Source organism: Heptranchias perlo, chromosome 31 (assembly GCF_035084215.1).
Source record: "Heptranchias perlo isolate sHepPer1 chromosome 31, sHepPer1.hap1, whole genome shotgun sequence".
Taxonomy (NCBI): Eukaryota; Metazoa; Chordata; class Chondrichthyes; order Hexanchiformes; family Hexanchidae; genus Heptranchias; species Heptranchias perlo.
This window is the reverse complement of record NC_090355.1, coordinates 26,421,527-26,448,984: the sequence shown is the minus strand read 5'-3', so window position 1 is coordinate 26,448,984 and position 27,458 is coordinate 26,421,527. Positions and strand designations below refer to the sequence as shown.

The window sequence follows — 27,458 nt, the reverse complement described above, 5'->3', positions numbered from 1 at the left end:
AGTATATGGTGGTATCTCATTCTGTTTCAATAGTATAAGCGTTCATTGTTCACCAGATGCCCAGTATCTTAAGGTACTTTTCACACAAGGTTAAGTTTCAGTTCATAGGAAATGCATGCTTGCACAATATTAGCAAAAATTAAAAGTATCTGAAGAGAGCCTGAACTATAACGGTGCATACAGCAGAAACTGGAAATGAAGATTGCAAGTAAGTAGGTCTGTAGTGGATGTTACACAGAAAAGGGTTTCAATCAGATATCAAATCTTTCGGCAGTAAAGGCCCAGGTCTCTTAAATATGCAAAGAGGGACATGAGTCTTCTCACCATAAGTTGAAAGCATAATTTTATGTGATGGACACCATATCTTGCACATGTAGTCTGTCATTGGCTAATTGTTACCACAGATCACTCAACTGAGTCAGTACTAATGCCACTTAACACATAATTGGTCTCTCCCCTGATCTTATAACAATAGTGCATATAATTTTGACTTGTAGGTTGTGCAAAAAGTTTACAATAAACTGGTAAAGTAACGACAACTGATGCAAGCATCGACCGGCAGTTTTATTTACCTTTAGAACCAACCATCAGCTGGAGGCTGTTTGAACTTCAGTGACAGAATCCCAATTTTTCTGGGCTAGGATTGGCCTTGGCTGGGTCCTGTTTACTGATGTACTACAACATCACGGTGTTGTCCACATAATAAAGAGCTGACTGATTATGTATCTGGTTCTGGAAGAGTTTTAACATAAGGTGGGTCCGGAAGCAGAGCATTAACGTTGTTGAAAACATTTTTATTTGTAAACAGCAACAGAAATAATATGCTTGCAAGTCAAAAAATGCAGGATATTAATAAAAGGACAGATCGAAATCTAATGACCTTGCAGACCCCCTGAGTAACGCATCAAGATCAGAGGTGGTGATTGCAGTTTGCACCCTTGAAAGAATATTTTCTCAAGAGTTCAACCTGTCGGGTTCAATACTCAGACTTAGTTTACCAACAAGTAAATGATTAGAAGATCACTGAGATCATAGGTTGAGTTAGACCATCTTCATTAAGAATCTTTTATATAGCATTATTGTAATGGCTGCAATCCTTGGATCAAGAGCATGTAATAGCTATTTTTCCTACCAAGCTATTTGTAATTTAATTTCCAATGGTTAAGGCTGTTGTAAGGCAAGATCTGATAGCAAGGAGAAAAATAGAAACCAAATGTGTATTTAAGGGGAAAGTCTGAAATTAAATTTGTTGTTAAATAAATGACTATCAATAGGATTTAAATATGCAGAATATAAACTGTAGGAAATACATCACAGCAACTGTCTTATCTACAATATCACTCAAATGAAGATATTTGTTTCTTTTGGTAGAGGATTGACAACACAGCTCTCAATGTATTCAAATACTGTGTGGGGATCCTGGTCTGCATTGACATGGATGACAGGGTTGTAGAATTGCTCCAACTCAATAACATTGGCATGATACACTTCAAGCGCTGTTTGTACATTTTCATCTGAATCCTTGGGATTTATTTTGCAGTGACCGTAAACCTCACTACTTGGTGCTGGTTTGTATATGGAGTGATATCTAGAAAGCAGAATAATAATTACATTACAAAGGAACCAGTATCACAGGGAGTTAGAACTCTGACCACTTACCTTCATAACCTGGATTTAAATCAAGCCCAGACAGATGTTATTAGGATTTCCAATTTCTGATAGCCAAGGTTGTAATGGTTAGTTTCTATCTGGTTCCAATCAGAAATTAGTAGAACAGCCCTAAATAGTTTTTAATTTAGCACTAATTCTATATTCTTACTCGGGACATAGGGTTGAACTGTTACGGAAAAGGATCTGCAGAAATTTCAAAACATATCACTTTTATAATTAATTCATCCTAATTTGAAAACTTACTGAAGATATCTTGAGAATGTAATAATTTTGTTGTGTAGTTCACAGACAAGGAAGGGGAAATTTAATAATATTTGTTATATAAAAGTACAAGTTAATAAATTAAACATTAATATTAGGAAAAAGTGCTGAAAATATCGAATGCTACCATAGCACAGGGACATCAATGGGATAAATCTCATAACATTATCAGGGAATATTCAAAACAACTTTGAGGACATTAAAATTATGCATAACACATTAGAGATAATAACCAGATCTATAGCAAATATTTATGCTCAATCACATGACAATGATTTAAATTGAGATAATACTCGCAATGACTAATTAAATATATAATGTAATAAATATCATAAATTCTTGAGCACCATGCTGAGCTGTGCTGTAGTAAATGGAGCTGGACTGATTAGTTAATGTATATTATTGTTTTGTCAAATATATTTGACAAAAAATTAGTACTTCTATAAATAATTTATCATGTGGTGTAATTGGAGTTGGCTCCATCAAACACAAAAACAAATCAAACCTAAAAGAAAAGCAGTAACAGAAGACACGGAGAGCACATTATCAGTAGATATTAAGATTGAATGCCCACGTTAATTGATGCCTTTGAAATAAAATTGCATTAAACATTTATCCAATTTGCAAATACTGTAGGATTTTTTGAAAAACTTTGAAACACGACTGAGAAAAGTCAAGGCATCCACTGGCCAGTTAGCACTGTACCCGTCTGGAGCCTGCTGAACATTCATTCAGAAAAACATTCTACTGTGATGCAAAAGTGGGAGTCATTTATGACATTGGTCTATTGAATGGGTGTCTATTCGCAGTCCACATCCAGAGATTTGGGGGGTTTCGATCAACTAAAGAAAATAATGGAAAATGTATTCAATTTATTTTATTCTCCACCTGTTTCAAGTATAATGTGTTTAAACTAAACTCTTTGTCACACTGTAATCCAACTACTTCAGAGAAACATTAGTACTCCTAAACACAGTGATTATTTAAACTGCAATGGAAAACATTCACCTGCAGAAAAATAACAAAATCAATAAAGAATAGGGCTGTTTTGCTTTATTTTTGTTCACAAACATCATCTTATCTTTCAGTTTCATTTTCAATTATTGCTAAAAATAAACTAACCAAAAATAAGAGCATTTTGGCAAAATTCCATAGTAGAAACTAAAGCCAATGTGGGAAGCATAAAATACCAAATTTTATAATCCCAAAATTGAGGGATAGAGAGAAGAAAAATGTTTCTGAGAAATGTTTCTGAGAGAAGGAAAATGCAATTCTTACCTCTATTATAAGGAAAGAACAGAATCATAGAACGGTTACAGCACAGAAGGAGGCCATTCGGCCCATCGAGCCTGTGCTAGCTCTTTGTAAGAGCAATCCTGTTATTCCCATTCCTCCGCACTTTCCCTGTAGCCCTGCAATTTTTTTTCCTCAAGTATTTATCCAATTCCTTTTTGAAAGTCATGATTGAATCTGCTTCCACCACCCTTTCAGGCAGCGCGTTCCAGATCATAACTACTCACTGCCTCAAAAAGTTTTTCCTCATGTCGCCTTTGGTTCTTTTACCAATCACCTTAAATCTATGTCCTCTGGTTCTCGATCCTTCCGCCAATGGGGACAGTTTCTCTTTATTTACTTGATATAAACCCCACACGCATTTATATAGCATCTTATCAAATCTCTCAGCAACATCTCAAAGTGCTTCACATACAACAAATTAGACAGGCAAACACACCAGCCATTTTGCATGTAGCAAGATCCCACAAACAGGAAATTAGATGAATGGCCAGTTGATCTTTTTTTGATGGCATTGGTTGAGGGCCAAATGTTGGCTAAGATAGCAAGAAAATCCTCTAATTTTTTTTTCAAGTAGTGCCATAGGACCTTCAATGCCACCACAGCATGCCAACAAGGTCTCAGTTTAACATCTTATTTGCTCTCCATTTTCTACACTCCTACAAAAGATGAGGCCAGGCATAGAGGCATGGATTGACGATTGGTTAACGGATAGAAAACAAAGAGTAGGAATAAACGGGTTATTTTTGGGTTGGCAGGTTGTAGCTAGTGGGGTGCTGCAAGGATCAGTGCTTGGGCCTCAGCTGTTTACAATCTATATTAATGACTTAGATAAGGGGACCAAGTGTATTGTATCCAAGTTTGCTGACGATACAAAGCGAAAGTAAGCTGTGAGGAGGATTCAAAGAGGCTGCAAAGGGATATGGATAGGTTAAGTAAGTGGGCGAGAAGGTGGCAGATGGAGTATAATGTTAGGAAATGTGAAATTATCCACTTTGGTAGGAAGAATAGAAAAACAGAACATTTTTTAAAAGGTGAGAAACTAAGAAATGTTGGTGTTCAGAAGGATTTGGGTGTCCTTGTACACGAATCACAAAAAGTTAACCTGCAGTTACAGCAAGTAATTAGGAAGGCAAATGGTATGTTGGCCTTTATTGAAAGGGGATTGGAGTATAAGAGTAAGGAGGTCTTGCTGCAATTGTATATGGCTCTGGTGAGACCACACCTGAAGTACTGTGTACAGTTTTGGTCTCCTTACCTAAGGAAGGATATACTTGCCTTAAAGGGGGTGCAACGAAGGTTCACTAGATTGATTCCTGGGATGAGAGGGTTGTCCTATGAGGAGAGATTGTGTAGAATGGGCCTATACTCTCTGGAGTTTAGAAGAATGAGGTGATCTCATTGAAACATATAGATTTTGAGAGGGCTTGACAGGGTAGATGCTGAGAGGCTGTTTCCCCCGGTTGGAGAATCTAGAACTAGGGGTCATAGTCTCAAGATAAGGGGTCAGCCATTTAGGACCGAGATGAGGAAAAATTTCTTCACTCAGAGGGTTGTGAATCTTTGGAATTCTCTACCCCAGAGGGTTGTGGATAATGAGTCGTTGAGTATATTCAAGACTGAGATCGATAGATTTTTGGACACTAAGGGATTCAAGGCATATGGGGATAGGGCAGGAAAGGGGAGTTGAGGTAGAAGATCAGCCATGATCTTATTGAATGGCGGAGCAGGCTCGAGGGACCATATGACCTACTCCTGTTCCTGTTTTTTATGTTCTTATTATACCAAAGATTTTATCATGATGGTTATCAACAGTATTATGTATTCACTGGAATCAGACCTTTTAGGGAGTCGAGAAAGCTGGTTCACTGATGATTTGACTTCACCTGAAATAGCACTCTCCACTATATTTAGCAGTTTGGCTAAGAACTGGAGAAACTTGCTTATAATTAGGTTTGTGTGGGAGTGAAAACTGGGCTGCGACACCATCAGCCTCTTCATTACAATGAGATAAGCCAGAAAATACTGATAGGTAACAAAAGCTTTATTTTCTTGGTAAAGGCACACGCTTCTCATTTTAAAGTTATTTGATTCCCTTTTTTCCAGATCATTAATAACTGTAATCTGCAATCCCTTTCTTGACACATATTGATCTAAATCCATGTTAAAGGTACCAAATGATCCAGAAATAACTATTTTTTGATAGTCTGTGGTGGTGTACTGGTTAGATTTGGGCATGGCCCATGTTTGACCTCTGACCATGGAATTCAGTTGGTAAGTGCACTGCTGGGTGAGGAACTGATCCAGACAGGCCAGGTTTGGCCCCAGTCTGTACTGATCTCAGCTGCGGTGGCAGAAGGGTCACTACCACTGGGCTAGGAAGGGGAAACAAATTCAGACTTAATAATGCCTTATCAGCGAGAATTCTACACAAGATGTCTGTCGTCAAGGTGTCCCTTACCGTCAGCCTTAAAGCATGAAACAAGAGTGACTGAAAGACACTGTTAAGTCTTCTGCTGGTTCCTTTATAGTATCTTCAATTCTATCACAACTCAGTCGAAACACTTCCAATTTTAAAGACCCTGCACTTTACATTTGCTAGCTTGCTTGCAAATAACTTGCATCATTAAAGAGTACAACATGACACAATTTCTGAGCATCAACACGATGTCAATTACCAACCGTATGCGACTGTCTTGTGACATTGCAGGAGACATCTCGATTAGTCATCGCTAGTGGAAACAGCCTGTGCTGTTCTAATAGTAACGTAAATACAGCCATAAAGTCTGCAGGATGATACAGTGTGTGGAAGTGTTTAATGGTTTATACTGTCATGTGCTCCAATGCTTTATTAACTTGTTGTCTAGCCCTTTTTGAAGCAGTATGTGTGTCCTGTCTGCAGGGCAATATTATAAATTAAGAATAGAATGCCTAATTTTATTATGTCCTGAAGTAAGGAGGAAATCTTTTCTTATGTAGTGAATTATTCAGTTTTATTTGTGTATTGCTTGTTATTCGTGGAATATTACTGCACCTGTGGCTGTGGTACTTCTCTTTAATTTCATTTAGGAGCTAACTGAGGCATCCTGTATGAACAGCCATGTGCAGAATATGCCTTGCCCTCAAGTTTGTGATCTTTCCCAGAATCCCAGTAATGCCACAGGGCAGATCTAATGGCAAAACAATTTACAAACTCCGAAGATTAACAAGACACAGTAGGATCAAAGGTAACAGCTTCTCTGAACGTAGAAACAACATAAGTATAGGGGATATTTATATCCTGACATTGTGTGTGAGAGGCATGGAGGAGTGTGGGGAGTACTGGGGAGAGGGGTTTCCGAGGTCTGGTAGTAGTATGGGGACTGGGAGTGGTGAGCTGGAAGTGTGAAAGTAATGAAAAAGGTTGCTGGGATATAGCACTGGTCTTGGATGTAGGATCGTTGGGATAGGGGTGGCAGGGTAAGGAGCTTTGGGGAAGCAGGGTTGCTGGATGACTGTACTGAAAGGCAGATCAGAGGCAGGAACAGCAAGGAGCAATTACGTGGTCTAGGAACTTTGGAAGGGGGTCAGGGGTCTTAAAGCAACACAAAATGGGTCCTGAAGCAACACAAAATGGGTCCTGAAGTCTGGGAACAATGGAAGTGGGATGGTAGGGTTTTGGAGCAGCCAATGTGGAGCTGGAATTTGGAAGGGAATGCTAAGATGCGGGACTATTGGTAGAGGCTCACGGAATCTAGAAAATTGGGTGGGGGAGGGGGAGTATTGCAGAGTGGGAAGGACTGGGCTGGGGGAAGTCTGAGATTCTGAGAGGACTGAAGTGAACGCTAGTGTTGGGCAGCTGAGATGTGTCAAAAATTTAGGGGGAGAGAAGGGTACAGGGAAATGAATGCTATAAGTTTTCATCAGGCTCCCCACTCCACGACCCAAGAACTTTCCCAACAGTTGCTTCCTGGCCCTGAGCTAGGAACCCTGTCTTTGTTGTTAGCACATAGGGGGTAATTTTCTGAGTTTGTGCTCCCAGTGGGGATCCCATTAAAGGCTGGAAAATGATGGGCCGTGCACTCCTGAGCCTCTGATATACACTGACAGCAGGCAAGGCTGGGATACCTAACTGGGAAAATGACCACTTTAGTATGCTTAGAATGTTAGATTTTATGAATTTGCGCTATTGATGTACAGCTTTGCCCACCAGAGCACACATCAGGACTTCGGGCATATCAATTTGTTCTGGAGTCAGGTTGGGCCTTAACTGCAGATTTACACTACACAAGTTTAAAATTGGTGCGAAAGGGGATCCAGTTGACTGGCACTCCAGCCATAGTGTACATTAACCCTCAAAGAAGCTGCGCTTTATTTGCTGATATTTAGTAACCTATGCACCCTTTCCCCTATCCCTCTGGCCCCCTCCACCCAAGTATCTGCATTAAAGTTTTACAGCTGTAACATATTTCAAGGTGAGATCCATTAAAAGAATCTAGCACATGTATTTTTCCATTTTGTTCAGTATCTGACTTCAATCTAGAAAATGGCATAGTTTGACTGGCAGTTTAATTTACAAATTATGCAAAGGAATCAGTCAGCGTTTCGCTTTCTCTGTTTTCTGATGGTCTGTGAATGAAGCTGCCATTCAACCCATGGAGCTATTTTCCAGATTGAAATTAGACACTAAACAAAATTAAAAGTTCATGAAGTGATCATTTCACCTCATCAGTACTGTGGAGTTGCCTGCCATTCCAAGTCATCTTCCATCATGGTTGTCATGAGCTGGTTTTGTTCATCAAATTCATATGTATAGCAAACATATACGCCTGGAAATTCCGCTGGGGTTTTCTCCATTTCCTGCCATAACTTCGGCAGAAATCCGTTTATGCTTTTTCTCCAGCATTTGTTATGGTGGGATTGGTACAGAATTCTACTGATATGGCACTGAGCCAGTCAGCAATGGGGATAAAAGAATCTATGAAAAGATTGTAGCCTTAGACCCAGTGCGTTCCACAGAATTGCCTGCAATATTTTTGATGTCTATCTGAGTCTCTAAATCACAAACCCTGCCCTGAAAATCAGCTTATAACAGGCAAGAGTCCTAGAAGGTATGAAAATAGCAACTTCTAGAAATACACCCACTGATGCCCCAGATCGGCAATATATAGTTTAAAGATCTAGTGAGGGATGAATATTTTCTGTATTCTTGCTTTTTATAAAAGGTTTCCAGTTTGTTGATAGTTATAATTTAATAATGCTTGCTGACCTCCCGTGGCATTGTCTACAGCTCAGTTACAAGGGCTGATTTTCCTGGGCAGGCGTTGTTCAGGTGCAGCGTGTGTACAGCATACCGGAAATGTGCTGTGCCTGGGGCACAACTGGAGTGCCTGGATTTCCTGGAGGCACTCATTAGAATAGAGAGAGCAGACTATGAATGTACATGGAGAAGCACAATTGATGGAGAGAGCCAGGTGACAAGAGTTTCAGATACGCTTCGGACCTTAAAGGACAAGGCTGCTTAAAGGGACACAGAGCAACAGGAGGCAAAATTGGCAGAATCCTTGTTTACAGGCCCAGAGTATCCTGGAAAGAAACTGAGTGAGTGGTTTGGCTCCTCCTCATTGTATTTAGTCTTCAAAATTAAGGTACCTAAAGATTTTGCTAATAATACTTTAAGCGTGCTCCTGACTGAAGCCTGCCTTGGTACATGTGGTCTTCCTTGGTTTTAAAATTCCATCCCTTGATAACCTGCGTCAGGTTACCACTGCATTTGTGGAGAGTTCACAGCCTGTAGGAACACCATCCAGGATCCATGCTCGTGGGGATCAAGGGCTATCTCGTACCCAGCACCACGTTCTGGGGACACAGCATACGCCCATCCCTCCCTGTCTCCTGTCAGTAGGAGTTCACTTACCAAGAGTACTAGGATAGGTAGACATGCATCCACACCACCACCATGGAGAAAATGAGTAAAAGGGAAACACCGTGTTAGACATATACACACCCAACATTTATTAATAAATCACTATCGGAATGCGTTCATTGTTCTATTTGTGTTTTTGTTTAATGTAGATGAACAGGAAAAACAAGTTTGGGTGTGTACACTGAAGATTTGAGCGGAAGGATTCTCTTTATATTGATTGCGGGATGGATCTAATTGTATGGAAAGGTGGGAGGAGGATTCCTGCCTTTGCGAGTGAAGGAGTTGATGGTGGCTCTTAAAGGGGTTTCTCGTCGTTGTTCCTCATCTGCCCCCAAATAAACCTTCCCACAAAAAGGAGGGAAACCACTGTATGATATATGGCATCAATCAATGAGTGAAAAAGAGTCAGCAATCTGCAACAATTTCTGAAGCTGAAAACCCATTTTTTATTCACAAGACCAAAAGTAAAAGACCTATCTTGACAAGAGCAATCTGTCCCCCTTAAAACAATTAACACCTAAATTGCAGTTCAAAATATTTTTGTCTACATATTCAATAACCAATAAGCAGGACTTAATGTGAGCAGGTACTCACATCATACTGGCACAAAGATTATGCTGGTAAGCAACTGGAGTTTGTCCACTTGTTTTGACAAGCCCTTTTTCTCCTTTCTGGCTGATAACCCTCTGAATTCCCTTTCCCAATCTCTTGCTAAAAAGCAAATGACACTTTTCCACAAATTTTAAGAACAATGTGATTTCATTAGGGCAGATCATTTTTATCTCCCTTTCCACCTTCTCCATGCCTTTGAGATCTATGGTTCTGAGGTCTTTCCTTCTCTACATGTCTGTGAAATCTACTCTCCTCTCCACTTTCAAACAGTCTGCAGCGTCATGTTCCCTCCCCCCTACCCAATATCAGCATCAAACCCATTTCCTGCTTCTGTCCTTCCCCATCTCTCCAACACCCTTCATCACAGCTGCCACACTTTTTCAGTCCCATATGCAGGATTCTGCCCCACAGCGAGACAGCATCTAAGGAAAATAGGGAATTTCCTTCACTGGCACAGAGTATATCAAGATATCCGACATTGCTTTCTTCTGTGAAAGCAATGTTAAGGGGGAGCAGCAGCACAGTGGCCAACGCAGAGAACGTAGCAGCATCTAGAGAGCAAACCGATTTCACTAATCTGGACAGATAACAGGCAAGGAAAAAAGGTAGCAGGCTGGCAGATGGGGACTGCAGGAGTTGATTGAGATGCAAATTAAGTAAGGTTTGAGACATTGGACCAATGCAAGGAATGGGGCTGAGAAATGGGAGGGGTTGAAGATGACATCAGGCAGAAGCAAGGTCTGCCAGTCTGACAAACGTTAAGGGCAAGCGAAAAAGTTTAGATTCAACATATCAAAAAGTTTTGGCACAGATATATCAAATATTAATCTGGACAGACAACATTAAATATCAGTACTCTCATTGCTAATTTCTCTACTCTTATTCCTCTGTACTATTGTCTTCCTGGTTTAGGGCGCTAAACGGCCTCCTAAGCCTCCAATATGGCGGGCAGGAAGCGCACACTCATCACGAATCGGTAGTGCGCTGCGCACTATATTGGTATGAGCAAAAAACAGGCAGTAGGCCTTTACATATTCAAATAAGGGGCCTAATGCCTGCTTGAGACCACCATATTGGGTTGCCCTGAGGTGCCAACAATGGCTGTGGCTGCGGTCAGGAAAACCTGGCCTAACAAATGTGGCCCAACAGGCGGTCCTTAAAGGGACCGCTGCAGGCCCGTACCAAAAAGGTAAGATTTTAAAAAATACTTACCTGAAAGCGGAGCCGGCCACCACTCCCCCTCCCCATCATGATCTCAACCCCCCGATCACTGCCGCCACCCTCCCTCTCAATCCTGGCCACTGCTACCCTCTCCCCCGATCCCGGCCACCGATGCACCTCTCCCAATCCTCCTCTACTGGTCGCCTTTAATGACATATCCGAGGGCTGCTGCTGTTGTTGCTCTTCTCCGGCAAGCTACCTAGGGATGCTCATTAGGTGTCCACAGCTCACCGGTTCAATGATAATGAGGCCCGAGGCCCAATACTACCTGCGCCTCGGGCCTATCCATTCAGGCACAGGGATTGTTACCATTTTTGGCCGTTCTCGAATTTCTAGGCCATTGTGCAATATTCCTCTACTAATTACGTCAGAAGGAACGACTTAATATATCTGCTGCCCTCTGTGGGCTGCTTATGACACATCACCTGGATTTGTGAGCATATCCACAAGCTGACCCAGTGCCATCCCCCAACCCCACCCCGGTTACTCCTCCTGAAGGCTGCAGTAAGCTTCTGTGGTTTGTGGCAGCCCTGTGTATGTTACCCAAAAAGCCTCTCTTCATGTGTTAAGTGTGGGCAGGTTATCTGACTGTGGGGAATATCACAATATTGCAGAGACTGGAGGAACAAAAAAGTGGGCCTATAAGCGAAGATCTAACTTTAAATGATTACTCTTCAGGTTGCAAATATCTAGGCAAAACGTACTTTCTGCACGGTGTTACTGATTGAAAGGAGGAGAAAATGGACTGGAGGAGCAGAGAATAAAGACTGAATTTTGCATCTGGAATTTCTAAGTTAGGAACAATTTGCCCCTTATCAGAAGTCAGGATTTAGAGTACTTGAGAATTCTTCTCCATCTGCCAGGGCATTGTACATTTGTAAATTTAGAGAGCCTCAGTGAAGCATTTACAAACCTACAATTAAAGATCAGGTGGTATAAAATACAAATTGTGGTTATAAGATTTCAAAGGGAAAGCAAAGAAAGGGAAACTCTAATGGCACAAAGTAAAGAACAAAAAGATATTGGATATTTAATACGGAAGAACTCTATGATAATACTATCTTGATCTAAATTCTGGTCCACTTTTCACAAAAAGTAGAGTGAATGAGAATCAATGAGGTGAGTCTACAGTTTCCCTCTGTGCCTCTCTTGGCATCCGCCAAAGGGCCCATCGAGGCACTCTTCACCGCCTCCTTACAAGCAGCAACTCCAACTGCCCCATTCTACTCTCTCACCGACCTTCCCGCCCAGCACACCCGTTGGGGGTTAATCTTGCCAATCTTCTTCCCGTCCCACTCACCCCTCCCAGCGCTGGCCCTGTGGACTCTGCCAGCGGATCAGCTATCACCGCACCTCTCCGCAGCTCCCTCCAGTATGTCCATTCACTTGTGAACAAGGCCCTTGCTATCCACGAGCTTATTGTGGATGATTGCATTGATATCATGGCCCTGACGGAAACCTGGCTGATGGGTGGTGACACCTTCCCCCCCTTAATGAAGCCTCCCCGCCTGGCTATATCTTTTCCCGCCCAGACCGCTGCGGTGGCAGTGTGGCCCTTATCACCAAATCACACCTTGGTCTGTCCCTCTGGCACCTTCTCCTCCTTTGAGCATCTCACCTTGTTCCACCCCACTTGCCTCTCCTTTAAAATCCTCGTTCTCTGCCACTCACCCAAATACCACACCAAGTTTCTCACTGAGATATCTTCACAGCTTTCCTCCGACAGCCTCTGCACTGAGCGACTTCTCATCCTCAGTGATTTCAACCTCCATCTCAACTCATCATGCTCTCTCTCCTGAGTTCATTGCCCTCCTATCCTCCCTTAATCTCTCCTTCCGTTTAAACTTCTCTACCCATATTCATGGCCACCCCCTCGACCTTGCCATCTTATGTGGCCTTTCTACTCCCACTGTGTCAATCACGGATAAGGCCATCTCTGATCACTTCCTTGTTTCCCTCTCCACCACATCCCTCTTCCCCCTCCCAATCCCACTTCCTTCTGTGTTCACCCCTGGAAAAAACTCTCCCCCAAGTCACTTACAACGGCACTTGCAAATTCCCAACTGTCTAGCCTTTAGCCCTCCGTTCACCACAATATTTCTCCAGCTACCAATCTGCTCAATCACACCCTCACCTCCATCTTTGATGCCCTTATCCCCATTAAAACTATTACTCTCTCTCACCCTGCTCATTCCCCCTGGTACGGCCCTCATCTCCACTTCCTTAAGTCCAAGGGACGCAGACTTGAACTTTTATGGCGGACAACTGGTTTAGCCATTCATCTCCAGATCTGGCTGGACCACATAAAGCACTATCGGGTCCTGCTCTCCACTGCCAAAGCTGCTCACTATTCCAAGATCATCCTGGGATACAAAGATAGCCCCCGGCTTCTCTTCTCCACTACAAACCGCCTTCTTAAATCTTTCTCCCCTGCCTCCTCCACCCTCACCTCCAACAAGAAGTGCGAGGAGCTTTTAGACTACTTTGTCACTAAGATTGAGACAATCCGTTCAGCTGCCTCTGCCACTTCCCTCCCTTCCACTAGCCCAATAAGCCAAACTTCCCCTACGGTTCCCCCTGCCCTAGCCCTAGCCCTGAACTTGCATCTTTCTCTAGTTTCTCTTCCATCTCCCCTCATACCCTCTCCTAGTTCATCTTGACCGTGAGACCCACCTCCAGCTCCCACGACCCTATTCCCACTAAACTGCTGACCACATAACTTCCCTTCCTGGCTCCAACGTTAGCTGATATTGTTAATGGTTCCCCTCCCCTTCAAATCTACTGTTATCACCCCCTTCCTGAAAAAACCCACCCTTGATCCCTCTGTCCTTGCAAACTATCGTCCCATCTCCAACATCCCTTTTCTCTCCAAAGTCCTTCACCTCCCAAATCTGTGCTCATCTTTCCCACAACTCCAAGTTTGAATCCCTCCAATCAGCTTTCCGTCCCTGCCACAGTACTGGAACGGCCTTTATCAAAGTCACAAATGACATCCTATGTGACTGTGACCATGGTAAACTATCCCTCCTCATCCTTCTCGACCTGTCTGCAGCCTTTGACACAGTTGACCACACCATCCTCCTCCAACGCCTCTCCTCCATCGTCCAGCTGGGTGGGACTGCGCTCACTTGGTTCCATTCTTATCTATCCAGTAATCGCCAGAGAATTGCCTGCAATGGCTTCTCTTCCCTTTCCCGCACGTTACCTCTGGAGTCCTTCAAGGATCTATCCTTGGCCCCCTCCTACCCGAAAACACAAAGTCAAGGTTCCACATGTATGCTGACGACACTCATCTCTACCTCATCACCACCTCCCTCAACCCCACCATTTGTCATCTCTGTGACGTCCTCTAGCCCTACAACCCTAGAGATCTGCGCTCCTCCAATTCTTGCCTCTTGTGCATCCCCGATTTTAATTGCTCCACCATTGGCAGCTGTGCCTTCAGCTGCCTAGGCCCTAAGCTCTGGAATTCCCTCCCTAAACCTCTCCATCTCTCTCTCCTCCTTAAAACCTCTCTCTTTGACCAAGCTTTTGGTTACCTGTCCTAATATCTCCTTATGTGGCTCGGTGCCAAATTTTGTTTGATAATCGCTCCTGTGAAGCGCCTTAGGACGTTTTACTACATTAAAGATGCTATATAAATGCAAGTTGGTTTTGTTGTTGATACAGGTTAATGGTTCACAAACTTTAAGTTGGCTCAAGGAAACTGATCAGCTACTGAACAATCATTTTGTTGCAGGGCTAGAAGATATTCATTTGAGAAGGGCTATTATCTGGTCTGAATTTCTATATTTAATTTTATCAAAAGAGAAACTAATAAATATTCAAAAGTTGGAGTCATATGATGTCATTTGGACCCAACGTGATTATAATCCCGGGATGTGCAAGTTGTGCAGCGTGTGGAACACGCTGGGAAAAGCTGCCGGCAGATGGAGCCAGGGCCAGAAGAGGCCCAGCAAAGTAAGTTTTTTTACAATGTTAATGGTTTCCTTGAGGGCCAGGAGGAGTGAGCGTTCCTCCGGGTCCCAAAAGGAAACCATGGGCTTCCCCTGCCCCGGACTTAACATAGAAACATAGAAAATAGGAGCAGGAGTAGGCCATTCGACCCTTCGAGCCTGCTCCGCCATTCAATATGATCATGGCTGATCCTCTATCTCAATACCATATTTCCACTCTATCCCCATACCCCTTGATGCCTTTTGTGTCTAGAAATCTATCTAGCTCCTTCTTAAATATATTCAGTGACTTGGCCTCCACAGCCTTCTGTGGTAGAGAATTCCACAGGTTCACCACCCTCTGAGTCAAGAAATTTCTCCTCATCTCAGTCCCAAATGTCCTACCCCGTATCCTGAGACTGTGACCCCTCGTTCTGGACCCCCCAACCAGGGGAAACATCTTCCCTGCATCCAGTCTGTCTAGCCCTGTCAGAATTTTATATGTTTCAATGAGATCCCCTCTCATTCTTCTAAACTCGAGTGAATACAGGCTGAGTCAACCCAATCTCTCCTCATACGACAGTCCTTCCATCCCAGGAATCAGTCTGGCGAAACTTCGCTGCACTCCCTCTATGGCAAGAATATCCTTTCTTAGGTAAGGAGACAAAAACTGCACACAATACTCCAGGTGTGGTCTCACCAAGGCCCTGTATAACTGTAGTAAGACATCCTTGCTCCTGTACTCAAATCCTCTTGCAATGAAGGCCAACATACCATTCGCCTTCCTAACTGCTTGCTGCACCTGCATGTTTGCTTTCAGTGACTGGTGTACAAGGACACCCAGATCCCTTTGTACATCAACATTTCCCAATCTATCACCATTTAAATAATACGCTGCCTTTCTGTTTTTCCTTCCGAAGTGGATAACTTCACATTTATCCACATTATACTGCATCTGCCATGTATTTGCCCACTCACTCAACTTGTCTAAATCGTCTTGAAGCCTCTTTGCATCCTCCTCACAACTCACAATCCCACCTAGTTTTGTGTTGTCAGCAAACTTGGAAATATTACATTTGGTTCCCTCATCCAAATCATTGATGTATATTGTGAATAACTGGGGCCCAAGCACCGATCCCCACTAGTCACTGCCTGCCACTCCGAAAAAGACACATTTATTCCTACTCTCTGCTTCCTGTCTGTTAACCAATTTTCAATCCATGCCAGTATACTACCACCAATCCCATGTGCTTTAATTTTGCACACTAACCTCTTATGTAGGACTTTATCAAAGGCCTTCTGAAAATCCAAATAAACCACATCCACTGGTTCTCCCTTATCTATTCTACCAGTTACATCCTCAAAAAACTCCAGTAGGTTTGTCAAACATTATTTCCCTTTCATAAATCCATGTTGACTTTGTCTAATCCCATTGATATTTTCTAAGTGTCCTGTTATCACATCCTTTATAATAGACTCTAGCATTTTCCTACTATTGATGTTCGGCTAACCGGTCTGTAGTTCCCTGTTTTCTCTCTCCCTCCTTTTTTAAATAGTGGGGTTACATTTGCCACCCTCCAATCTGCAGGAACTGTTCCATAACCTATAGAATTTTGGAAGATAACAACCAATGCATCCACTATTACCATGGCTACCTCTTTTAGTATTCTGGGATGCAGATTATCAGGCCCTGGGGATTTATCGGCTTTCAGTCCCATCTTCCCAACTTCCCCGACTGAAATCTCCTCCTAACTACATAATGATGTATTTTTAGATTATGTCCTCAGAAACAATCAGTTACAGATAGATTACTATAATTATAAGTAACTTAGGAACTGTACGGTCACAGACGATTAAACAGGCAACAGCTTATTGCTTGCTACTGTCTCATTATTGATCTTTTCTTAATTTGAAGTTTTGGTGTATCTTTTTGCCTTTGCTGATGACAGTGTTATTATGTCAAGGTTCAGGGAACCTGATCTGAATGTAAGAGCTTGATTTGGTGATAGCACTCTCACCTCTGAGTCAGAAGGTTGTGAGGTGAAGCCCCACTTCAAGACCACATAATTTAGTGGAGTACTGCATTATGGAGGTGAGGTCCTTTGGGTGAGGTGTTAAGCTGAGGCACCGTCTGCCTATTACAGTGGGTTGCATTAAAGATCCCATGACCTTATTTGAAGAGCAGGGAGTTCACTTGGTATCGTGGCTAACATTCCTCCCTCAACCAACAGCAAAAAAAACTGATAGTCATTCCTGTTTGAAGGGCCTTGCTGTATGCAAAATGGTTGCCAATTTTGCCTGCATAACAACAATTGCTATACTTGTAAGCAAATCTTGTATGTGAAGTAGTTTGAGATGCAATAAGGTGCGTTATAAATACAAGTCTTTTCCTTTCCTAATGTCAGCATATTTGAGATCGTCACATACACATATGCATTTCAGCCATTGGTTAATTTACACAGAGATTATTTAATTAGATTATGCCCAATAGATCTAGTCCAAATAACACTTTGTCCCTGTACGGGTTTTGACAGCACATTTCATTGAATTTCTACCACATCCATCTCAAAGAAAAATTAAACACAATGATGGGAAATGGATTGTCTGTTGCTGTCAATTTTGAATATTTACATATTTTGATGATGTTAAGGGTGCAGATCACTTTTAGAAAAACATAATGTAAATATGCCCAGGCATTATAGCGATTCAAATGCTTGCTTCAACAATAATTCATATTTATAAAGTATCATTAACACAGCAAAATGCCCCAGAGCACTTCACAGAGGAGAAATGGATATCAAGCAGCAATAGAGTTAGGAAAGAGAACCATAAACATGGTAAAAAATCAAAGTTGTAAGGAGACTTTTGAGAGAAGTAACAAGATGTAAGGGTTTAGGAAGGGGGCTGCAGATTGAAAGGCCAAGAATGCTGAAGGCTCTGCCATTGTTGGTAGAGTGGAAGGGTGGTGGGGGGGGGGGGGAGCACAAGGTGACCAGGGTTGCAGGATCAAAGGGTATGGAAAGGACACAAGGTGAGGAGATTGTTGAGGCAGGGAATGGCAAGGCTTTGGATGGAATTGTGTATGAGAACAAGGATTTTGAATTCAGTGCACTGGGGGAGAGGGAGCCAATTGGCGTGAGTGAGGATAGGGGTAAAGGGCAAGCGGGTCTTACAGCAGGGCAGGATGCAATTTGATGAGATGGAATTCATATAGGATGGAGCTCAGGAGGCCATTGAGCAGGGTATTAGAGAACAAAAACATGGATAGCATTTCAGTGGTAGCAGTGATGAGGTGGAAACGACTTTATTGAAGTAAGCAGTTTTGATAATGAATATGGAGTTTGAATCTTGGCTTGTTGAGTGGCAAGGAGTTAGGTGGTGAAGGGACTGAGGTTACAGGTTGGCCTCATAGGAGAGATGAACCTGGTGTTGGTGTGATGGGGAGGAGGAGGAGGCTGCTGAATCTCCTGTTTGGATAGTCAGCGAGACATAAAGTCCTCGCTCTTAGCATCAGTTAGAATACTGTGCGCTGTTTTGGGCACCCATTATAAAAAGAATATTGGAGTCATGGAAAAGCAATGCATTGATTCACGAGGATAATGTTTATGTTGTATTCACTGGAACAGAGAAGGTTAAGAAGGGATTTAATACAAGTTTCAACACTTTGAAAATGTTTGAGAGTGTAAACAATAAAAAAAAATTCACAATTGTTTGTAGATCCATAACAAAGGAATATAAATGGGGGGGGGAAGGCGGGGGGGAGAGGCTTCAAAACAAATCTTTACAATAAATATGCAATACATCCTAATTTATATATATAGCAAATACAATCAGTGAAGTTTAAGCTAACTAAGGGGAAAATCAAAGAAGCTGGTTAAATATCAAAGGTTTCTATCCAACTTTTACCTCTCCAGTTATATAATAAAAACATAGGCCTTGAGGCTGAATTTGTGGTATAAAATGGCTTACACAATTGATCATTTGGAAAAAAGAAATACTGACCTTTCACCTGTAACTTGATCAGTCATCCTCATTGTTAGACGCTCAATGGCAGCATCATCAGGAACATCCAGAAAAAACACCCTATGAAAAGGCAGCAAATCAGAAACAGAAACTAATTAGTCTGGGTTTTGTGGAAGGTTTATAAATCAGGACGAGAATGAAACCAGTCAAATTACACAGTGGACAGAGCAAGCCAGCAACCTATCATAGTGTAGATGTATCCCAGAGTAAACTCTCATTACAAAAATGTATCAGTCCCTTGTATGACTTCTCTGTATCAACTGAAATGAAGGATGATACCCACTCAAATCTTTAATTTCACCCTTTTCTTGAAATTTCCATTAGGCAATGCAGTCGTCAAGGGTCAGGCAGCCGAGGAAAAGTGTGGATGTCAGTTATGCAAGAGGGCTTTCTATAGATAAAGCAGAACTTCAAATATGGCAACATTTTAGGAAAATGTTCTAAAAAAAATCCAGCTGAAACGTTGAAGGTAGGTGTAATGCAGCTGATGATAATAAGGAACAAGGACCATCACCGCATGGAGCTCTAGTGTAGCGCAGGAAGGGGAAACTCACGTATGTCCACTTCAAAACTGTCTTAAAGATAGGCACCCCTACATGCTTCCTGGGTGATCCACCCAAAATACACTGAGTATAATGAATAAAGAATGACACTGCATTCTTGTCAGACTGTACTGATGTTTATACAGTGATCAATAATCTTATCATCATCTAATTTTAAGCATAAAGTCCCCAAATCTAAAACAAATTGATTTAAATTTCTTTACAGAACAAAAATGCAAAGTATAAAAGAATTATATAATTATTAATCATGTTCACAATGTACAAAAAAAGTGCTGCAAATGGAACTGTAATATTTCATATACAATATAAGCCATTTTGGTAAACCCTGAATAAACCATATTCGGTATTATTTGGTTGCTCCTTTCAGGAGGTTGGTGCATCTAGTAATGCTCAGATACCGGCTGTACTAGACCTGTCTCAGAGATCGAGTTCCTCCAGCACAGCCCCCGCTGGCCATTTCTTGTTTAAGTCATAATTGATTGTGACAAATCTACCCCAGTTGTGAGTAAAATCTCTCCAGGGACAGAAGGGACACTGTATTTGGCTGCCATTAACTGCTAAATTAGCAAGTACTTCAAGCAAATTACAACATCAGATATAAAACTCATGAATCCAATTAAAAATAAAAGAAAAGAGAAAAAAAAGGCAACCTGTTGAGAGAATCTTGCAATAACCCCAACATATATTTTGGTGAATCACTGCTCAAAATTGATTACGTATTTAACCATTCATTATAAATTAATTTAGAAAAAACATCAAGAGCACCCCAATATGTTCAACCTTCCCTGGAAGCTGGCAATCTCACATTCAACTGTGTAAATGTTCTAAAAGGTCCTGAATATTTTATGAATATTTGTCATAAAACAGAAATAATAACTACTGAGCAAAGCTATTAGTATTAATATTTATGCTGCCTGTGCTGAAATATTCATGGAACAGAGAAAGGGTTGTAAGATGAGAATTAATTTACATTGTGCTCTGTTTACCAACCAGCCTGATGTTTAGGCAGTTGACAAGCGCTGATATGAATCTGTCACTCAATTTCAGTGTCAGAGAGGAAGGCGGCTGTCAGCTTGAAGATTGGGTTTCTGACAACTGAAATCCTGAAAGGTTTCGCCCTCCCTTTTTTTTATATTTTATTTGTCCACTTTTTCTCTGCCGCAGGCAATGTATGCCATCCGTTCATCCGATCACCCTTCCATCTGCTTAAATTAACGAATTAATGAGAGATACACTCTACACCGGCCCAAAATGTTTATTGGTGATTAAATTATAATGGGAGCTGTATAATTCATGAACCAATTAGTGGAAGTGTTAGCTGATTTGATGGGATGAGGAGGTACAAACTACATTAACTAATAGAGAGCTTGGGGCTCCTGCTGCCTACCGCTCGGATTACGTGCCTAATTGCTTTACTTTATCTGCCTGTCACAGATAGCCATGCATATTTCATCGTTCTCAAAGACTTCAATTGTTTACTTTCTTGTTGATCCTGTAATATGTAGAAGCTAAGCCAAGCTTTTGTGTAGTTAAAACCATCCGGAATTGAATCAGTTTTTGGCTGTGTGCGTAGAAGGCTGAAAGAGTAGCCCACTTATCTCTTTAGATCTACTTTGGAGCTCATTTTTCTTTAATTTCCTCTCCCATCATGCCTACTCACCTCCTCTTTCAGCTGGGAAATACGTGGTAGTCTCCTCCAATCCTATTTTTTTTTGTATCCTTATCAAGTTGAGAGTGACCATAGCAGAAAATAGAACTTGTACTCTTTACACCCAGAGACAATATCAATAATTTCCAGGTTTAATATGTGAAGTTAGAAGCAGTGTAGAGCACTCCACCTACTGCTCCACAAATGTGATTTAGTTCTTATCTCAGAAAAGCAACTCCAACCTGTAACAACACATTTCCACTGCCCACACCAGCTATCCTTAAGGCCTCTTTGAGCGAGATTGCCCAATTAGAACTCAAATTTGGGCAGTTTTATGTTATAGACTTGCATCCACTGGGAGCTGCTTGTGTGCCGAAATTCATTTCAGTAAGGACCCTTAACGCTTACTAGAGAGCGGAGATACTTTCATCTCATCTGTCTGGACTGACCCACAGTTCCTTCCTCCACTGACATGAGGCCCACTTGCTGTGGGGCAAAATTTATTTAATGCCATTTTTCTTCTGTGATGAGACATTCCGCACCTACATTCCCCTTAGGATTCTGGCTAAGAGCTGACAAGATCCACCGTGCACATGTGGATGAAGGATTCAAGCATCAGCCACAGAAATTATTATGAATCTCTGACAACAGCCATGTAAAGTGAATATCATAACTGCTCTAATACTGGGCTGCTCTATCACTTCTGAATTTACATAACCAGTTCTGGTCTAGAAGATGTCACCAGACTTGGCTTTCACATTGTCAAGTACACAGCATACAGTCCTTCATTATAGTCCATAATAGCTCACTGTTATTTTTTTTTAAATGTTGTATAACATATCTTGATCATTTAACATGTGGTTTTCACACAGTGGCTAATTGAAATAGTCTCCATGACAATAGGTATCTCCATGCTTGAGGTTAAACCAGTCTTTGTTCAGAGTATAATGTTCTGTTAGCGATCTGTTTGTTCTTGCAACATATTTTTCGGCTAATGGAGCAGTCATAATTTTCCTTTGACCATCGAGACACAGCAAATGATGCTTGGCAAAGAAGGAATGGGAGAGAGAGAGAAGAGCCCACAATTAATCTACCACTAAAGGGGCCGATTCCACTCAAGTCAATTTTATAGAGACAAAACACTCCCAATGGATTTCGTTGGCTGACATCAGCCCAGAGTATTTGGGCAATGAAATGGAGGCTCCATGTTGAAATCCTTCGATTAGGAATTTTTTTTAAAGTAATACTTAAACACATGGAGGTAGTAATCTATGGGTAAGTACTTTGTATTTTCGTTGCTAACCTGGACAATGACATTCTCCTCAAACTACTTCGGACATTTTTCTATTTCCTTTAAAAGCACTAATATATAGCCTTTTTTAGATACCATCAGATCTCCCTTTCCTCATTTATCAGCTTTTGCTCTCAAGCTACCAAATCTTTGCCATGTGAGCATGTGAAACTCCACAGATTGATAACTAGGAAAAGGACTTCCACCAGAAGAGGATTGTTAAGCATTAATACATGACAATGGTATGGTTACTTTGTTTATTTGAGCTTAAATTTCTTTTTTCTAGAACAAATCAGGATGTCATGATCCATCTAATTTACAATTATTTTGCTTTACAGACAAATATTAGGAAATGTTGATGCTATACTGAGGCGTATGTGTAGATTATACAATACATTAGTTTATTGTAATCATGGCTCAAAATGACAGGTTAGGAATAGAAGCAAATGGAACTTATAGGAGGAATAAACAGCCACTTTTAAAGGCAGTTACAGCATGTGTCATCCTAGAAATCAATGAGGTAGAGGTACAACCATTTTGAAGGGAAATTTCATCATTATTTTGGTTACTTTACACTGTTTGCACATTGTTGTGATAAAAGACAGTGGCTTCTAGGCATATCACAGGGGAGCACATACCATCAACCCAATTAGCAGCAGCACTTAAAAATGCTGCTCCACTGATTTCCCAACACTGCCGTGCAGTACATTGTCCAGTATACAACATTCAGCATTTCACTATAGTCCACAACAGCACATTTTTAAAAAATCTTGCTGTATAACTTGCTGTATATCTTGGCAATTTAACACAGTGGTTAATTAAAATACTATGGAATATTCTCTCTATTGTTCATAATTCAAGAATAACTACAAAATATTGTTACAAACAAGGGAGGGAACAAGATTATACTTCACTTATTACAACATTTTTAGATTCATGGGAGCAGAAATGTTTAAAGAAATTAAGCGTTCTAAAATTTGAAATTCGGCCATCTTTGACAGGCTGCACTATAGTATTTATTCATGGTAATTAGTATACAATAAAAGATGGAAGGATAGTGGAGGTCCTTCGTTCCACTAGGAACACTCTCCAAAAGGCCCATAGAATTGTCCAATATTTTACAACATCAGTTTGACTCCCTCCTGGGTATGAGTATCATTAAGCAGGTTATTGTTTGTAGATGACATCTTGTAGACCTCATAGGTTCCAATGTCCCATGTGTCTATTTAATTACTAATATCAAAAGGTTGATTGAATGGTATCTAAAATGTGATCAGTGTGTAATCTACCTGCAAGCCCCAGAAATCCAACTGTACATTTCTCTGTATTATTTGATTGGGTTTGGAATATTATCAAAGGACTGGTTTAATGAACAACCCTTGATGTACTGAGTATTTTTATTCTCCATCAAAAAAAAAGTACAATAAGGTACGTCTTGGGACTCATCCTTAGGACTGATGTACAGTTGTTGTTTAAGGTATGTACACTGTCGGTTTAATCAAACTGACAAACAGTAGCCCAGCTGGAAAGATATCAGGGCAATTGTCCTGGACTAAAGCAATTGAGGGGTACAAAGATTTAGTTGAGCTCTTTCACTTATAATAATTGCTTTGATAATATTTGTGTGCAACAACATTGTTTTAATCTTCCCATTCTTCTGAATATTTTAGAAACAAATTAATGCTACTAGCTCTTGGGAAACTTCAAATGGTGATTATTTTAAAATAAGCAATATCTGCCAATCCAGACACAACTTTTTTTTAGATGAAATAGTAATGAAAATTAGTGACTCGCATGCAGGTTATTTAATATTTTCTAAAATTATTGACAATCATTTTGTACTCTACAAAATTATAGTGGGCAAAGTGTGAACAAATATGAAGGTGGATAAATATGGAAGACTGATTTTACTCTGCACAGAAATATGTGACAGGATCAGATGTAACAACCTGGAGAGAGATGGGCAGAGGGGCTCAGAAGATTATTACTCTATCTATTGAAGGGGTTAACAGTCTTGACACAAACCCGCCAGATTCAGTAGATTCTAGTGGTTACTGTGTCTTTTATTGTTACTTTTCATTTTAATTAAACTACCAATTCTGTCCAATATATCTCAGTTTTGTAAATGGATATGAGCTTTTATTTACAGTTTTGTAAATCCCCACCTATCAATTTTTCCAAATATATTTCCATGCATATATCACTTATTCTTCTTGCACCAGTTAGATGTTCAGATTTTGATTAAAAGATAGCAAAATCAAAATATCCCAAAAATTGTAGCAACATTTACACCAAACAGTGCTCGACTTGCTATTTGTTGTTTTATTGCAAAATGGTTAAACAAGGCTTCTCCCAGGAAAACTACATCACATTAAAAGTAAAATCTTGTTACTGTCACTTCATGTTTACAGTCACATTTCTGCTTGGCAGATTGAAAGCAATTATAGTGCATGCCTTTAACCTAACCATTGTGTCCATCCTTAAGGGCGATGATTTATTCCTGCCTTTCTTTACATTAACATGTCATTTTTAGCAGTGCCTAGCTAGAAGGCAGTTACTTCCCTTTTGAATTACTGAATGTTCTTTGCAACTTGAAATTACTGTATGCACATAGGACTGAGAGAGATGGAGATGGATTTTCATCTTCACCTCCTAGGAGGTGATTGCCCTCCTTTTATAAACTATGAACTCGCTATTCAGGAGGAGAAAAGTATGATGTGGTATGAAACATGTTTATACAAGGCTAATGTTGAGTCATCATTTCTGCGTCGTGCCGAGAGATGGAACCTGAAAAAAATACAGGAGCAAAGGCTGATGCTTGTGGTACATATTGGCAAGGAGAATACAGTTTGTCCAATGCTAAAGTAATGTTAAGAGGTTTGTGTGCATTAACAAGGCATGTTACAATGAAAAGTTTGCAATAGATAGGGTGTGGCTGAAAATGTGTCCTTAGAAGGTGATGGAATATCACATGTATTAGGCAGATAATTAAGGGGGCCTATGACAGATGTCAGGTTGATAATACAAGTGAGAACCAGGCTGAATATAGAAAGTACAGAGGAGAAGTGAAAAAGGAAATAAGCAGGGCAAAGAGAGAGTATGAGAATAGACTAGTGGCTAACATAAAAGGGAAGCCAAAAGTCTTCAAGGTTCAAAAGTACCTATTCAATAGCCATAGCTCACAATAGTTTACAAAAATGATGAACTTCACAAAACAAGAAAAGCCAAATATAAATACGTAATTTCTATTCTCCCACTTTTGAAAATTTATGTTTATATTTGGATTTTCTTGGTTACATTTATCAGCAAAATAATAAATTGCAACGCACTGACAATTGGTTTTATTGATTTTACCCAAGCTTAGGGTTTCCTCTGGAGAGACTGTTTTTGGCAAATTCTTTTTAAGAATATTGTTTTGAATGAAGCCATTTAGCTTATCAATGCACTGTATAGTATACATGTGCAGAACTTTGGTGCATTCATGTGATGAAAACTAATTAGTTTAATATTTGATATGGAGCAGACAAAGTCAGTGTAGCAAATCTATCACTATTCCAGACATTCTGCAGCACGGTCTATGGTGACTGAGCATATACTGCTAATGGAGGATGTCAGTTCTGCAGTAAATGCATGTAACACTTACTTACAACTTGACAATTGGCACACTGGTTGGAAAAGGAAACAACTACTCAAAACTTCAGGAGGATGAACTTTACAGTACGTGAAAGAATGCTCTAGTGATAACCACAGATACGGTAAAGTGACTGAAGGCAGCCAACATTTCTGACTTGTCTTCTAGGTAGTAGTAACCAGGAAGAAAATACCAATCATCATCAAGTGGAATAACCAGACAACTTATAATTTTATAAGTGTAAGAAAAAACTCAAACCTTTAAGAAATTTGAACTAGGAAGTCATTCTAAATTTTAGGTTATGTCTGGAAATATTCTCTACACAGTTTGGGATTGCTGATATTAACCTCTTGAGTTTAATTCTCTCTAAGGATAGCTTTGCTACAAGATGCTGAAAATTCAGTAAAAGTTACTAGTTCCAATTTCAAGCATTCATTACAGGACTATAAATTATCTGGAGGATTTGATCTTGATATTTCAGGTTTTGTTTCTGGTATTATTTTGCTGACAAGTATACCCATGTCATTTCTACAATCTAATTCTTGTCAGAAAAGCCTCGAGGATTACTAGAAAGAGGTTGTTAATTATCAATGCAAAAATGATTTATTTATTAAGACAGACAAGGTTTATCCTTCATAAAAGTTATTTTAATTTTACTGATTAAATTATGCAAATTTACGACTAAAATACACTGGGCAAAATCTTCTCCTGTCATTTCCAATGTAAACCTTTCATTTGTCAGCATTGGTTCAGTTTGTAGCAATTCTGTCTTGAAAGTTGTAGGTCCAAGACTTGAATACATAATTACATAGAATCTACAGCACAGAAACAGGCCATTCGGTCCAACTGGTCTATGCCAGCGTTTATGCTCCACATGAACCTCCTCCCACCCCTCTTCATTTAACCCTATCAGCATATCCTTCTATTCCTTTCTCCCTCATGTGCTTACCGAGCTTTCCCTTAAATGCATCTATGCTATTCACCTCAACTACTCCTTGTGGTAGCAAGTTCCACATTCTTACCACTCTTTGGGTAAAGATGTTTATCCTGAATTCCCTATTGGATTTATTGGTGACTATCTTACATTTATAGCCCCTAGTTTTAGTCTAGCCCACAAGTGGAAACATCTCTACGTCTACCCTATCAAACCACTTCATAATTTTAAAGACCTCTATTTGGTCAGCCCTCGGCCTTCTTTTTTCTAGAGAAAAGAGCCCCAGGCTGTTCAGCCTTTCTGCTATGCTGCTACTTCAATGCAGTGCTGAGGGTGTCAGAGTTGCCGTCCTTTGGATGAGATGTTAAACCAAGACCCATATGCCTGTTCCAATGGTTCTGGTGGATGTTAAAAGTCCCCGATACTATTTAAAGAAGAGCAGGGAACTCTTGACAACATTCCTCCCGCAA

The 27,458-nt window shown here is 40.6% G+C and overlaps 1 protein-coding gene across 2 annotated transcripts in view; it reads right to left on the bottom strand.

Moving 5' to 3' along the window:
- Positions 1–773: 773 nt before the first annotated feature.
- ak8 (adenylate kinase 8) overlaps positions 774–27,458 on the bottom strand; it is a 112,144-nt gene continuing 85,459 nt past the window's right edge. For both annotated transcript variants that reach the window (XM_067969774.1, XM_067969775.1), the window contains 2 exons: positions 18,901–18,981; positions 774–1,588 (listed from right to left, as the gene is read on the bottom strand). In XM_067969774.1, the coding sequence (XP_067825875.1) occupies positions 1,342–1,588; positions 18,901–18,981 (328 nt within the window). In that variant the 3' untranslated portion in view covers positions 774–1,341. The remainder of the gene's footprint in view (positions 1,589–18,900; positions 18,982–27,458) is intronic.